The sequence below is a fragment of the Euprymna scolopes genome, chromosome 36, assembly GCF_053919585.1.
Source record: "Euprymna scolopes isolate OS-2025 chromosome 36, ASM5391958v1, whole genome shotgun sequence".
Classification (NCBI taxonomy): domain Eukaryota; kingdom Metazoa; phylum Mollusca; class Cephalopoda; order Sepiida; family Sepiolidae; genus Euprymna; species Euprymna scolopes.
Window position 1 is genome coordinate 94,994,239 of NC_136517.1, and position 14,109 is coordinate 95,008,347.

Below are 14,109 nucleotides of genomic sequence, written 5' to 3' on the forward strand. Positions count from 1 at the left end.
TGCCCTTCTGTCTGATCTTTGAGCACCCTTGAGACAAACTATATGCAAATCTTCTGCATCTTCAGTTCCTTATGAATAATTGTGTACAGTTCCCACACTGACATCAAACTGTGCACTTATTGTCTCTATAGACACACGACGGTCCTTATCCATGAAATTCTTTATTTGGCCAATCAACTCTGGTGTTCTGACTTCCTTACTTCTTCCACACCTCTCATCATCCTTCAGACTCCCTGCCTTCCTTGAATCTCTTACGCCACTCAAAAACCGATGCTCGATTCATACAAGATGGTCCAAAAGCAGTCTGAAGTATTCCATATGTTTCTCTAGCACTTTCCCAAGTTTAAAGCAGAATTTTACTGTATATCGTTCTTCTAAATTGTCCTCATGTCCAGATTTCATTTTTTAAATTCATCAGCTGTGACAATCATGCTTTAGTAGGGTGTATTCCAATTCTTGCTGTAGCTGATCATTTGGACCTGAAATCTTGAAAATTTGGTCAATCATCTCATAAGATGTATAGCAATAACATACTGAATTTTCAAGAGTCTACGATAATTTTAAATGCCTGTACAAAAAAAGTATGGAAGAGACGTTGCGAGCCTATCCTTGTTTTATCGTTATTTTCATGGCAGGTGCTCGTCTGAACTCCAATCTCTGCCCCCCCCCCAGCCAATCTTTCACGAAAAACACCTGTCTAGCTGAATCCACTGTGAAAAATTTCCCCCACTCTTTATCTGTGCCTAAATCAAAACGTGGATTCCATGAACAAAGCTTCTTTCTTAGAACTGCACGCCTGTGGAACTCTGTTCTGTCTGCCTGCTTCCCACCTGACTACAACTTGGATGTCTTCAAGTCCAATGTTAACAAATTCCTAATGAACCGCCCCCTTAAGTAAACACTTCATCAAATCTCCACACTAACGTAATGTACTTGCAATAACCCTTATCCCTGAGTGGCTTCCGGGCCTTGATAAGTGGTGACCACTGTGTAAAAAAAAAAAACTTAATGAAGGCAACTCGTATGTATTTTAATAATTCAACGGTTCACTCAGTTTATGAAAAACGCTTTATTTAATATTTCGACTCCTGGCAAATAGCATGCCGCGAGAGATAAAGGATGGGGTTGACAGATTTGTGGTCTCACACGCGTCTGCTTGACTCCTCTCTCTCACTATCTGTTTTTCTTTGCATGTGCTTATATTGACCAAATTCCACTGTTCTTTAGTCCGACAAATGACGTCAGACCTCAGGTTCAATATCTGGGCTGGTGCTACCAGAACAGGCTGTCTGAAGATATTGGTTTCCTGAGATAAAATGAACCTAACATTGGTGTTTTTATTTTTAAATTTTCTATTCCCTTTTGCAAAACTTGGTTATGTTCTACAAAAACAAAAACAACAGCCCACCTTTTCCTCCTATTTCCCCCTTTTTCTCTTTACAAAGTAACCAAACCAAACACAATGAATAAATATTCAAAGATGTAAAGAACTTGAAGCATAAAAACTTTCTTCAAAATAACTGGATTCGGCATTAAGTAACTCAGAAAGGGTTGATATGCCGTAAAACAAAACAATCAATGTCCAGGTTGGTTCTTTTTTTACGTTTGCTATTCACAAAATCCAGCATTGCCCAACCAGTAATCCAACACTATATTATACAAATTATCGAACCTAGTGTGTGTATATGTATATAGCAAGTTATAAGAATATAGCTATTGCAATTAAGCTATACAGAGGCTTCCAAATTTCATCCCCATGGGGAATGATCCGGGTATGAAATGCAGAAGCCTCTGTGTAGCTTAATTGCCATAAATATATTTTCATAACTTACTACCCAGCTCCTCACGTATTGAGAATTTTAAAAATAAATACTGAAAATTGCTCCGTAAAATCTATATTCTTACAGCATAAGTTTATACATGAATTAATATATATATATATATATATATATATATATTAATTCAAAATACGGTAGTGTTTGAATATATGGTTAAGTGGCAGTTTTAGTCATTTAGAACGGCTTTAAAAGCTTCACCGCTCACTCATTTTTCGACCAAATTTCAAAATTATTACAGTTTATAGATCGCCTTCTCAACTATATTGTGAACATTTTTTTTTTAATTTTCGTTCAGTAAAACAAAAGTTATGATGAATTTATTGGTGTTTAAAATTGTATAAAAAAACCCCAAAAAAACATGAGGTGAGCGATGTTTTTATGACTGGTTTTCATAGCAACCACGTCGCTTCAGCAACTACTGTTGCTATCAATTCACTGCTCTCGCGAAAAGAGAAGTAACAAGTGAAACAGAAAGAATGAAAGGGAGATAATTGGGGGGATTTTATTGAGTGCCGTACATTGCTATTACATGTGTTTAAGGCGGCAAAAATGATAAGACTGAAATCAAACAAAAGAACAAGTGAATTTATTGGAAGCCTGGAAAAATCATGGATTACAGTAGAAAAATGCGAGTATAAAAAGTAATGTGGTTAAGCTTAAACATGGAAAAGTAAAGGACTAGCTGTTAAAACTGGAAAGAAAAAGGACAAGATATTCTAGTAAAAAATATAATAAATTTATAACTTAAGATATTGCAGCATTAAGAATTGATTATTAAATGTTATAAAGTTTTTTTTTTTTTTTTTCACATTCTTTTCCTCCTCCGTGGTACGGGTTCGAGCCTGCCTCCCTACCTTCTATCACTTTTTTTTTTTTTTTTTTTTTTTTTTTTCTTCTCAACACACTGCCAAGCACCCGGTCCTGTCAGGTCACCGGCGACTAAACTGGTTCCCTCACCAGACTTGTTTGGTGAAGAGGGTGGCTAGTCTCCCTGAAGGATTAAAAACAAGACCTTCCAAAGGGCGAATGAACCCTTTTTCGGGGTCAACGGTCAACTAGCACCGTGTGTGTTTGTGTGTGTGTGTTGGGGTTGAGAGGGCTCCCGTAAGGCGTGGTGAAGGCAACCTTTCTAGGAGAAGCAAATCTCTGATTTAAAAAGCCATAAAGCAGGAGACCAGTACACGCATTAAGCTGGTCTGCAGTTTAACTTGTTACTGGCTATCTTGCTTGTTGCAGGATCTCAACATTTTGAACCAAGAGAGAGACTTAGCTGTCGTACAAAGCTAAGACTCTGTAACATTAACTGTGTATAGATACTCCCTCAGGCATTTGTCTATTAAAATGGTCCTGTGGTGATGGAAGTCATTTTTGAGCTCATGGACTTTAAGTGTCCGAGGGAGTGGCACTCGTCTGACAAGACGTTGCAATCATCATATTTTTTATATATATACTTTTTATTTATTTTTACATAAACATTTAGGTACAGTCATGAGTATGTTTCAGTCAACTTATAAATAACTAGAGACATTATAATGCAATGTTTTTACAAAGAGAAATTCTCAATAAAAATTGGGAGATGGAATACGATTGCCACATCCGGTCAGGAACTGTTCAGAACACTTTCATGCCTTGACCGGGTTCAAAACCAGCTTCCAAAATCTAGTAAACGATATTCTCTCCTCTTCTTTGCAACCTCTTTCTCTTAGAAGAGATTTTGCATGTTTATCTCTGTTTTTTTTTCGTTATTTTCATGACAGGTGCTCGACTGAGCTTCAGGCTATGACCCCTCTCCTGCAACACATTCACAAGAACTCGTCCAGCTACAACCAATGTCAACAATTTCCATTACTCTCTATATGTGCCTAAAACTAAAAGCAAATTCTATGAGCAAAGTTTTTTTTCCTAGAACTGCCCGCTTATAAAAATGTTACCGCAAGGCTGCTTTCCAACTGACTACAACATGGTGGTTTTCAGTGTTCAGTATAAACAATTTCTTGTTGAGCCATCCTCTTCAATTATCAAATTTTACCAGATTCCATCATTACCCGTCATTAGGTGTTGTATCACCGACCGCCTGCTACTCCTTAACCCTTTTCCTTGAATGGCCTTTGGGCCTGAATAAGCGGTGAATCGCTTGTAAAAAAAGAATAGGATGAGTCTATATTATGATACTGGTTGAAAATGATGCAGTAGGACTAACAATACTTGGAAATGTCACCCACAGTCCAAGAGAAAGCACTAACCAGATCTCCACTGGATGAGTGCAGAGAAGACTGGGATCTTGGAGGCTTATTGCCACCCAAATTCCAGTGAAGACCAATGGCTTCTACCAACAAGAAGTCAATGGTAAGCGGTTGTTGCGATAATACAAACCAATTTGCAAATGGTATCGGAAGAGGTGGAGAGTACTGGAAATCTGAGGAGACTTGTCACTCAGATTCCTGAGAACACTGCAAGTTGTTCTCAAAGAGAAATCTTTGATGGCCTGTGTCTACTCCTAGTGAGTAAATAATAATGATAATAACAACAAAGATAATAATGATAATAATAAAAACTAGCGGGACCTGTGGAAATTCCGCAGTGAACTCATTCATATGTAATATATTGATGTTGGTATTCTGTAGATGTTCAGAGTAAATGGAGACGCTCTAATATTATTGTAGCTTTGTTGAATAAAATTTACAGTAATAATGATAATAGTAATAATAACAAGAATGATAATGATAATAATAAAAATAATAAAGATAATAATAAAAATGATAAAAAAATAACGATAATAAAAATAACAGTAATAATCATAGTAATAACAAGAATGAAAATAATAAAAAAATAACAATGATAATAATAAAAATAATAAAAAAATAACAATGATAATAATAAAAATAATAAAAAAATAACAATGATAATAATAATAAAAATAATAAAAAAATAACAATGATAATAATAAAAATAATAAAAAAAATGACAATGATAATAATAAAAATAACAGTAATAATTATAATAATAATAGTAATAATAAAAACTAGCGGGACCTGTGGAAATTCCAAATTGGACTCATTCATATGTAATATATTGATGTTGGCATTCTGTAGATGTTTAGCGAAAATGGAGATGCTCTGATATTATTGTAGCTCCACAAAAGTATTTATCTAAGCTAGCACGAACGCTTGGCACAGCCCGGTTGTAAATACGCTTAAATATGATATTTTAATTCTTGCAGATTTCGTATGTATAATTAAAGAGATAATGTTCTATCGATTTTTATATATTATGAAGTTGCGATTTCAAAATTAAAAAAATATATCCATATGACTTGGATGCATTAGCTTGAATCGAAACTGAAACCAAAACCTATGAAATATATATATATATATATATATGTAATGTATATAACTTGAGTTCCTTCAGCTATAATTGAAGCCGAAGACAAAACTTATGAAGAATTCTTGGTAAAATTATTTATTACAAAAAAATCCAAGTCCATAACAATTAAATGACTTGGATGTAAGCATAACACAGAAAATAAATCACAGGCGCTATCGTATTAATATATAGATAATAACTAATAATAATAAAAACTAGCAGAACCCGTGGAAATTCCATGGTTGTTGAAAATTTTAAAAACAATAAATAAAATTAATAAAATTAAAAAATAACAAATTTAAAACATTTTTTTTTTTAGAAATTCTTTTAACCTTTCAAAGCTAAAAAGAATTAATTTTTTAAAAATTACATTTTTTTTTTTTTTTTTTTTTTTTCAATGAAAATTCAGCAAACAACACTTTTTTCTTCTGAATAATTCTTAATATGAATTATAAAGGAATAGATGTAATGTCACTTTTACATGTTTTTTTTTTAATTTTAAAAATAATATATAATCAAACAAACGATTAAAGTTACCTTTCGACATTACTTTTTAAAAATTATATGAAAAAAACAAAGCCAATTTGAAACTATAAACAAACGGCCATTTTTTTTTTTTTTTTTTTTTTTTTTTTTTTTTTTGGAAAATCCTTGGCAAGGAAATCGTTTTAATGATTTTAACTGACAAGGCTTCCTTTAGTCTTAACAGTAACGGTACCTGTGTGTGAAATTTTTGTGGCAAAAGTGGCGCAATCTCCAACCACACCTCTCCTGATTCAACATCGATGAATACCAGTGGCAAGTAGAGGTTCAGAAACAATGCCAAGATAAAGCGAAAGCACATACAGCATCTAGAATTCCCAAATAGTCACCCATCTGGTATTAGCCAGGCTCACCGTTGCTTAACTTCAGTGATTTGATGGGAACCGGTGTGTCAACGTGGTTATCTCTCTCTCTCTCTCTCTCTCTCTCTCTATATATATATATATATATATATATATATATATATATATATATATTAAGTGAAAATGTATGTGTGTTCGCTTTTTGTGTAGGTCTTCAAAAGGCTTTTTTCCGGCGGATTCTTGAGGCCGTCGCTCATTTTTAAAACTTTTTATATCACGTCTAAATGATAATATCTATGACTTAACAAGGGTGGTCGCCTCTCTATTTAATTTGCCCGATTTTGAAACGTTAATTATTCGACATTTTCGGATCTGCACGTGTTGCATTCGTTTTTCGGTATTAAAAAAAAAAAAAAAAGCGAAACTCGATTCGAAATACTGGCCGTGGGCCAGTATTTCGAATAAAAAAAATTTTGGTATAAAAATAAAAAAGCGAAACTCGATTCGAAATACTGGCCCACGGCCAGTGGTCTCTAGAAAGCTATGTAACGTTTGGTCAATGTCGGCTTTGTCATATCAAACGGTTGCTTTCATTTCGAGACAAGACACTCCCCCTAATAAACAGGGAGCTGTTTTTTTTCCAAAGTTAGTTAAAAACAAACAAACCGGTTTATTGACCTCATTAAAAACTGTCCTGCAGAAAATGTTAACTGCTGAATAGCTATCGCTTACCATCGCCGCATGTGCATTAAGCTTTTTCGTATAAAAAAACAGACTCTCGTAAAATAAAACACTGTCCCGCACTCAAAGTTCTCGTCAAAAACGGGCACCTGTTTTTCTTTGTTTTTTTTTTTTGTTTTTTTTTTCACACTTTACTATTTTCCAACTGCGCGTCAAGGCTTCGTTTTTTTTTTTTTTTTTTGTTTTTTTTTAACAACCAACGAGTTTTCTTTTTATTTACCCAAAACCACACACGCTTCCAAACAACCGTGCAACGCCGGGTACCCCTCGCTAGTGCAGTATATAACTTTAATTTTAACTGATCAAGAACAAGTATAAAGGGAGGTAATTCGTTTCTCATTAATGTTTGCGAGGATGATTTTTGTGACATTGGACAAGTAAATTAATATTTCGATAACAGTAATGAAAATAATAACAGTAATGAAAATAATAACAGTAATGAAAATAATAACAGTATTAATGCCAAAGATTGAACTGCTGATGAATCTGCTATGTTGGTTGGGCCATGTTAAGGGGAGCAACTCTTTGGTAAGAGCAAAAGCAGAATTTTAACGGCCCAAGAAAATTTTGATGCAACCCATCAACAAAGATCTTAGTGGAACTTGAACGAAATTAATTCTCAAGACTGCCAAGCTTGGAAACTGATTACAGGCTGTCAGAAGATGTCAGATCCCTGACCAAGGGAATTAAGATGATAAAATGGATATTTAAAAAAATTATCTATTTTTACTTGTATCGACTGCAATCTATTTTTTACTCTAATTTCTTTAAGAAAATACGAAAACGCGTTAAATTTACGGCTGGTTCTAATTGTAGCATAATGTGGTTGAAGTCTTGAATCTTTGATTAGCACAGATTTTTTTTTTTTTTTTTTTTTTTTTTTTGACAAAAACAAGTGAACTACCATATCAGGCGGTCCTGGATATGACCTAAAACTATATCCGATGGTGAGGTCCCACCTTGTGGGCCTTGGGGAGTGTGGAGCCACCCTTTAATTACCATTGCTCCCAGGTCCACTCTGACCCGGAGTCGTAGTACCTGTTAGGGTCCCAACTATGGGTTAAATAGAATCTGACTTAAAAAAATATACTCCATTAAAATCGTTCCTCAAAATAACTAGATTCGGCATTAAATAACCTGAAAAAGGGTTGATATGCCGTAAAACAAAAACAACCAACCAACCATATCAGGCTGTCTGAAGATCCCGGCTTGTCCTAAAAAAATGCACAAAACATTATGCTTGTTTCTTTGTTTTTTTTTTGTTAAACTTAATCATGTTTCACAAAGTCAAATAACAAAAACAATTTTTCTTACAAGATGATACCACACACCATGAATAAATATTTGAACATATAAAGAATTTAAAGCATGAAAAGTTATTCCAAAATGATCGGATTTTGCATTAAATATTAGTGATGGGACGATTCCTACATTTTTTTCAATTCCAATACAATTACCAAATCCGATTTTTTTATAGATCTGTTAATATTTAACTGTAGAGTTATTTTCCCCAATTACCGTCGTTACGTTAAATTTGCAGGTATTTTCTCAATCGTAAAAATAGTTTTATTAATAAGCAATGTAAAGTCACACATTTTAGAAAACATTTTTTTTAATGAATTTAAATAAGAAAATTTGAAAATGTTGTGGAATGAAAAATCATTTTTATTTACTTTTTCTTTTTTGTTATTAAATTCCGAATTTTTGCCTGGCTTTATCAAGATGTCAGGCCGGTTAAGTCTTTTCTTTTTCCTTTTTTTCTTCATAATGATGTAATAAGAGATCGAACCCTCCCGAAGAGAAAATACATCTAGGCTTAGTAGCTGTTTTATATCCATGTGTTGTCGTTTGGTGTAAGCGTGAAATTTAAGCACTGTAAAGTCACACATTTTAGAAAACATTTTTTTTAATGAATTTAAATAAGAAAATTTGAAAAAAAAAAAAAAAAAAAAAATACTTAATCGGATTGACATCTCCCTGATAAAGCCCAGGTTATTGGAGAAAATTCAGAATTTAATAACATCAAAAAAAAAAAGTAAATAAAAATGATTTTTTTATTTCACATTTCCAGGTTTTCAATTTTTCTTATTTAAGTTTTTTTACACGGTGGTCACCACTTATCAAGGCCCGGAAGCCACTCCGGAATAAGGGTTATTGCAAGTACAGTACATTATTGTGGAGATTGATGAAGTGTTTACTTAAGGGGGCGGTTCATTAGGAATTTGTTAACGTTGGACTTGAAGACATCCAAGTTGTAGTCAAGTGATTCATTTTGAGGGTGTTGGCAATGGTCCTGTTGTCATGACTTGGATCAGTAGAGAGCATGAGTTGTACAGTGGCGCATCTCTGATCTCGCTCATTGAACAATGTGTCACTTTCAAGCATGATACAAGGCTCTTAAGATTTGTACACAACTGGCCAACTAATAGATGGTCTGTAACAAAAAAAGGAAATGAAATCATGTTGTCTTTTTTAGACCAACATTACAATTTTATTTATTACAGAAAAGGGGATGGGGGGGGACGATGAGAACAACAGTTCGAATAATTCAAATAAAGATTATCATTAATTCTTAAATAATAATCCTTAAATGTTACTGTAACATTTATTGAGTGGGTTTCTACCACCATTTTATTTCTTATTTTGAAGTGATTATTGAGACCTCGAGGATGTAAAGAAACATCATAGCCATTTTTACTTAATCTTCAATAGTGCTCAATATTACTTGTTTCAAACCAAATAAACATCTATTATATAAAAGCGGAAATGTGTGTGTGTGTGTGTGTGTGTGTGTGTGTGTGTGTGTGTGTGTGTGTGTGTGTGTGCGCGCGCGCGCGCGCGCACACTTTTTGTGTATGTCCGCAAAAGGCTTTTTTCAAGGGGGCGCTCAGTCTGGTCACTCCTTGTTAAAACTTTTAATACCTACGAGTTAAGAACGGAGGTCGTGTCTATCTTCAATTTGCCCGATTTTGACGTGCTATTTTCAAGATTTTTTTCGATCGCTGTGTGTTTGTTTTGCTTTTCAGTATTAAAAAGCGAAACTGAATTGTATCAGCAGTTCCCGGGCAAAGCGATGGACAGTGTCGTTTTTCACTGTCATATCGCCCAATTGCTTTCATTTGGACACTCCCCTAATAAACGGGGGGGGGGCTGGTTTTCCCCAACGTGTTGGGTAAACAAACCCCCAAAAATTATCCTGCAGTAAAGAGATTTGACCTCATTAAACACGCACTTAAAAACTGCGGAATAGCGTGATGTTTGACCTCAATTTGAACTCCTTTACTTTTTAATCGCTATATTTAACGTTCTTACATCGCTTCCGGCATCGTGGTGCATGTGTTTCGCATCAGCTTATTGGCCTCAAGGCTCTGAGTTTGAGCCTACCTGCCACCAACACCCCCTTTTTTTTGTCTTTTACACCTGCAAAAGATTTTTTTCCTCATTTTTAAAATTGCTGGGGTTTTTTTTTGGTTTTGTTATAATTTTTTTTAAGTTTAACATTTTTTTTTTTTTTTTTTTTTTAATATTTAAATAGGGTTAAGTTTCCTTTTTGTTCTGCTTACCCCCCCCGCACATCTACAAACACTCCTGCAACACTGGGTACCCCCACTAGTCTATTATATAAAAGGCAAAATGGGCATGAGCGTTTGTGTATGTCCTCGAATGGCTTTTTTCCTCGGCCTTCTTAATATGGAGAACTTATACTTTCTAGGTCGTGATATCTCCGATTTGCGAACGGACGTCGTCTCTCTTTTATTTGATCGAGTTTTAAAAAAAATCCCTAGTTTCCAGTGTTTGTTCGTCTTTTTCGTATAAAAGCGAAACTGATCGAAGCTGGCCGAGATCTCTTGAAGGTTATTAGCTTTGATCAATGTGGGGGAAACCCTTCATATCAAACAATTGCTATGCATTTGGACACTGTCACTGGTTTTCCCCAACATCGTGGGGAAACAAATACGGCAGAAAGCTGAAAGCTTAACTGGTCTACGGCCAGCTCATTCGTTTCGCTATCCGCTGTGGCATGATGGTTGACACTTCCCATCACGTCATGGCATAGCAGTAAGATGTCAGGTTTTCTTTCACTTTCTTTTCCGCCTTTGCATCGCAGGTTCAAACCTGCCTGCCTACTACCACTTTTTTTCATTTTTCATTTATTTTTTTGCGCCTACAAACACTCGGGCAACGCCGGGCTCCCCCTCTAGTCTATATATATATAAAAGTGAAAATGTATGTTTGTGTGTCTGCTAAAAACTTTCGACAGACTGAACAAAAATTAACAAACTTGGTCTCATATGAAAGCCCATCCTTCGCCTGACAAATATCGAAAAATTGGTCAAAAACGTTAATTTTTTCACCCTGAAAGTAACACTTTTCTACAGGGGGGGGGGGTCAACAAAAGCCGTCCTCTCATGACGAGATCGGTTCTACGCATGCGTCAGACGACGTCATAACCTGATTTAGTTTAAATATTTGAAGAACTGACACAATTTCATGTACGTCATGTTAGCTCAGTTGGTTAGAGTGTTGGGTCATTATCTAAAGGTTTTGGGTTCGAATCGTCATGCGAGATTTTTCTTTTTTTTTTTTTTATTTTAATTTTGATATTGAAGCAGTTATTTAAGCCATTTTTCACATAACGTTCGTTGTTCTGTTTTTTTTATATTTTTTTTTTTACTTTGCTTATTCTTAGGTTTTCATTAAGACCCCCCACCCCCGACCGACCACAAACACCCGGGTACCCACTGATTTTTTCAATTTTAATATTGAAACAGGCTTATTTAAGCCATTTTTCACGTGTTTATTTTTCAGAAGTTTTAACGTTCGTTTTTCTGTTTTCTTTTTTGTTTTTCAGATTTTTACATTTAATATCGTTCGTTTGCCTTACGTTAGTTTTTTTTGTGTTTTTTTTTACTTCGCTTATTATGTTTTGATTACCCCCCCCTTTATTTTTCAGATAAGTTTATATGTTCGTTTTTCTGTTTTCTTTTTTTTACTTCGCTTATTCTTATGTTTTCATTAACACATCCCACACCCGCCCGACCACACACACCTCCAAACACTTGGGCAACGCCGGGTACCCCCTCCCCCAGTCTATAATGTAAATCTCACCTATCTGTTTAAATGTATGTTTGTCTAAAACTTTCGACAGAGGCTACGGATTTTCACGAGATCGGTATCATTTTGAAGCTCGATGCTTCGGATGACAAATATCAAAAAATTGCCTAAAAACATTTATTCCTTCACCCTCAACTGGGCACTTTTCTACAGGGGGGGGTGCTTTTTTTTTTTTTTTTCGCCGATATTTTTGAAAGTCATCGTCCCTTTTCAATTTAATCCTTCGCCACTTCCGGTTTGGCGATGGACGCAACGGTAAAGACGTTCCCCCCCCCCCCCACATTCTTTTCCGCCGGCACGGTACAGATTGAGCCTGCCTGCCTGCTACCACTATTTCCTTTTTTTTTTTTTTTTTTTTTTTCTTGTTCAACACACACCTTCAAACACCCGGGCAATGCCAGGCACCCAGGCTAGTTTTACATAAATAAAAAAACACTAAAAACTTATCTAGTTAGGTATAACAGTAACTTATCTTGCCTTTGATAACATTTGTTTTTTGACAACTTTTTCATACCTCTATGGATTGTAAAACAAACCCGGTTTTAAATCTCATTAAAATCAAAGATAAAATTATTTCTGTGATTTCATGCTCTACTAGTGTTTCTATCTTATCATTTTGAAACGCTTGTGCATACCACTGTTAGGAAAAAAAGTGAAAAGTTGCATGCGAATCTCCGATTTATTGCAGTCATTAAATTTAGTCGAGAATAAATTCTTATTTGTCTAAAAACAAGTTTTTTTTTTCTTTTGCGTTTCAGGTACAATGGACACTTGATTAATTATGAAAAAGGTCGAAAACGAAGCAAATTTGTTCTTTTAAAGCGTGCAGCTGCGAATGGAGTGAAGCCTTACAAAAAACATGTTGTTAAGAATCCTCAGAATTCAAAAGTAAGTTTTTCCGACATGGGGAGGGGGGTCGACAATGATTTCTGACATTGCAATTTGAGTTCCATAGCAGGAAGGGGAGAGGGTGTATTCAAAGAGCACTCTACAGTAGAACCCCGGGATACAGCATTAAACATAAGAAAATACAGTCCAGTATATAATACATATGTATATAATCAAATGACATTATAAACAACACTGTAAGGCGAGCCGAATATCATAACCAGGGGCCAGAAAAACATTGTATTCTAGAGCCATAACCTGAAAAAAAGAAATGTATGCTAGGGCCACCATATCCCAGGGTTCTACTGTACTTTAAAGTTGGATTTATCTGTTGAACACGATATTTTATAAAGATTCAATTTATATTCTTATTTTAACTGTTGTTGAGATCTTGCTTTTTACCAATCGCGGTAGGGCGTCGATATCAACAATAGATCTGACTGGATTTGAACTCTGCATTTCAGTAGTATTATTAGGGTGCTATTATTTTAAATTATTAGCTAGTTTGTCTTTTTATTCTCCCTTTTCTACCTCCCTTTCTACCCCCCTTTCACTTTTCCACCCCCTTTCACTTTTCCACCCCCTTTCACTTTTCCACCCCCTTTCACTTTTCCACCCCGTTTCCCTTTCCACCCCGTTTCCCTTTCCACCCCGTTTCCCTTTCCACCCCTCTTTCCTTCTCCCTTCCTGCTTTTTCATTTTCTCCCTTTCTATCCTTCCTACTTTTCCTCCCCCACTTTATTTTATCTGTATAGTTGTACGCTTTTCCTCCCTCTGCTTTAATCCCCTCCCCCATACTATACTCCTCTTTTCTCCTCCCCTTTTCTTTTAAATCCCTTGTTTTTTTTCTCTCATTTAAAAAAAAAAAAAAATTTAAATAAATTTTTAGTTTAAAAAATGTTCAAATTATTTCAAATTTGTCTGACATCTTTATAACGACATCCAACCAACAACAACAACAACAACAAAAAATGCACATTTAAACAGTTTTTCGTTCGTGCACAGAAATATTCTTGAGCTGGTTGAGTACACTGTTGTCGACGCATCCTTGGAGTATATGTACAAATACTTTTGTACTAGCAAGGGCGGGAGGCGCCTGACTTTGCCAGTCATAAAATATGCATAATATATTCATACAGATTTTGTATTATTACAGAACCAATTCTCTATTGAATATGATATTGTACCTAATATATAGTAGTGATTTTAAGTTTAAAAAAATATTTATAACTTGGGTGCCATCAACTAGAATGAAAACCCAAACATTTAACGCTCCATCTGGATTTATAAACTGGCATCTAAGCTTCAGCCTCTGTCCC

At 35.0% G+C, this 14,109-nt stretch overlaps 1 protein-coding gene across 10 annotated transcripts in view; it reads left to right on the forward strand.

The window, feature by feature from the left end:
• LOC145260689 (protein pellino-like) overlaps positions 1-14,109 on the forward strand; it is a 178,910-nt gene that overhangs the window by 122,965 nt on the left and 41,836 nt on the right. For all 10 annotated transcript variants that reach the window (XM_080119080.1, XM_080119078.1, XM_080119079.1 and 7 more), the window contains one exon: positions 12,661-12,790. In XM_080119080.1, coding sequence (XP_079975206.1) covers positions 12,661-12,790 — 130 coding nt within the window. The remainder of the gene's footprint in view (positions 1-12,660; positions 12,791-14,109) is intronic.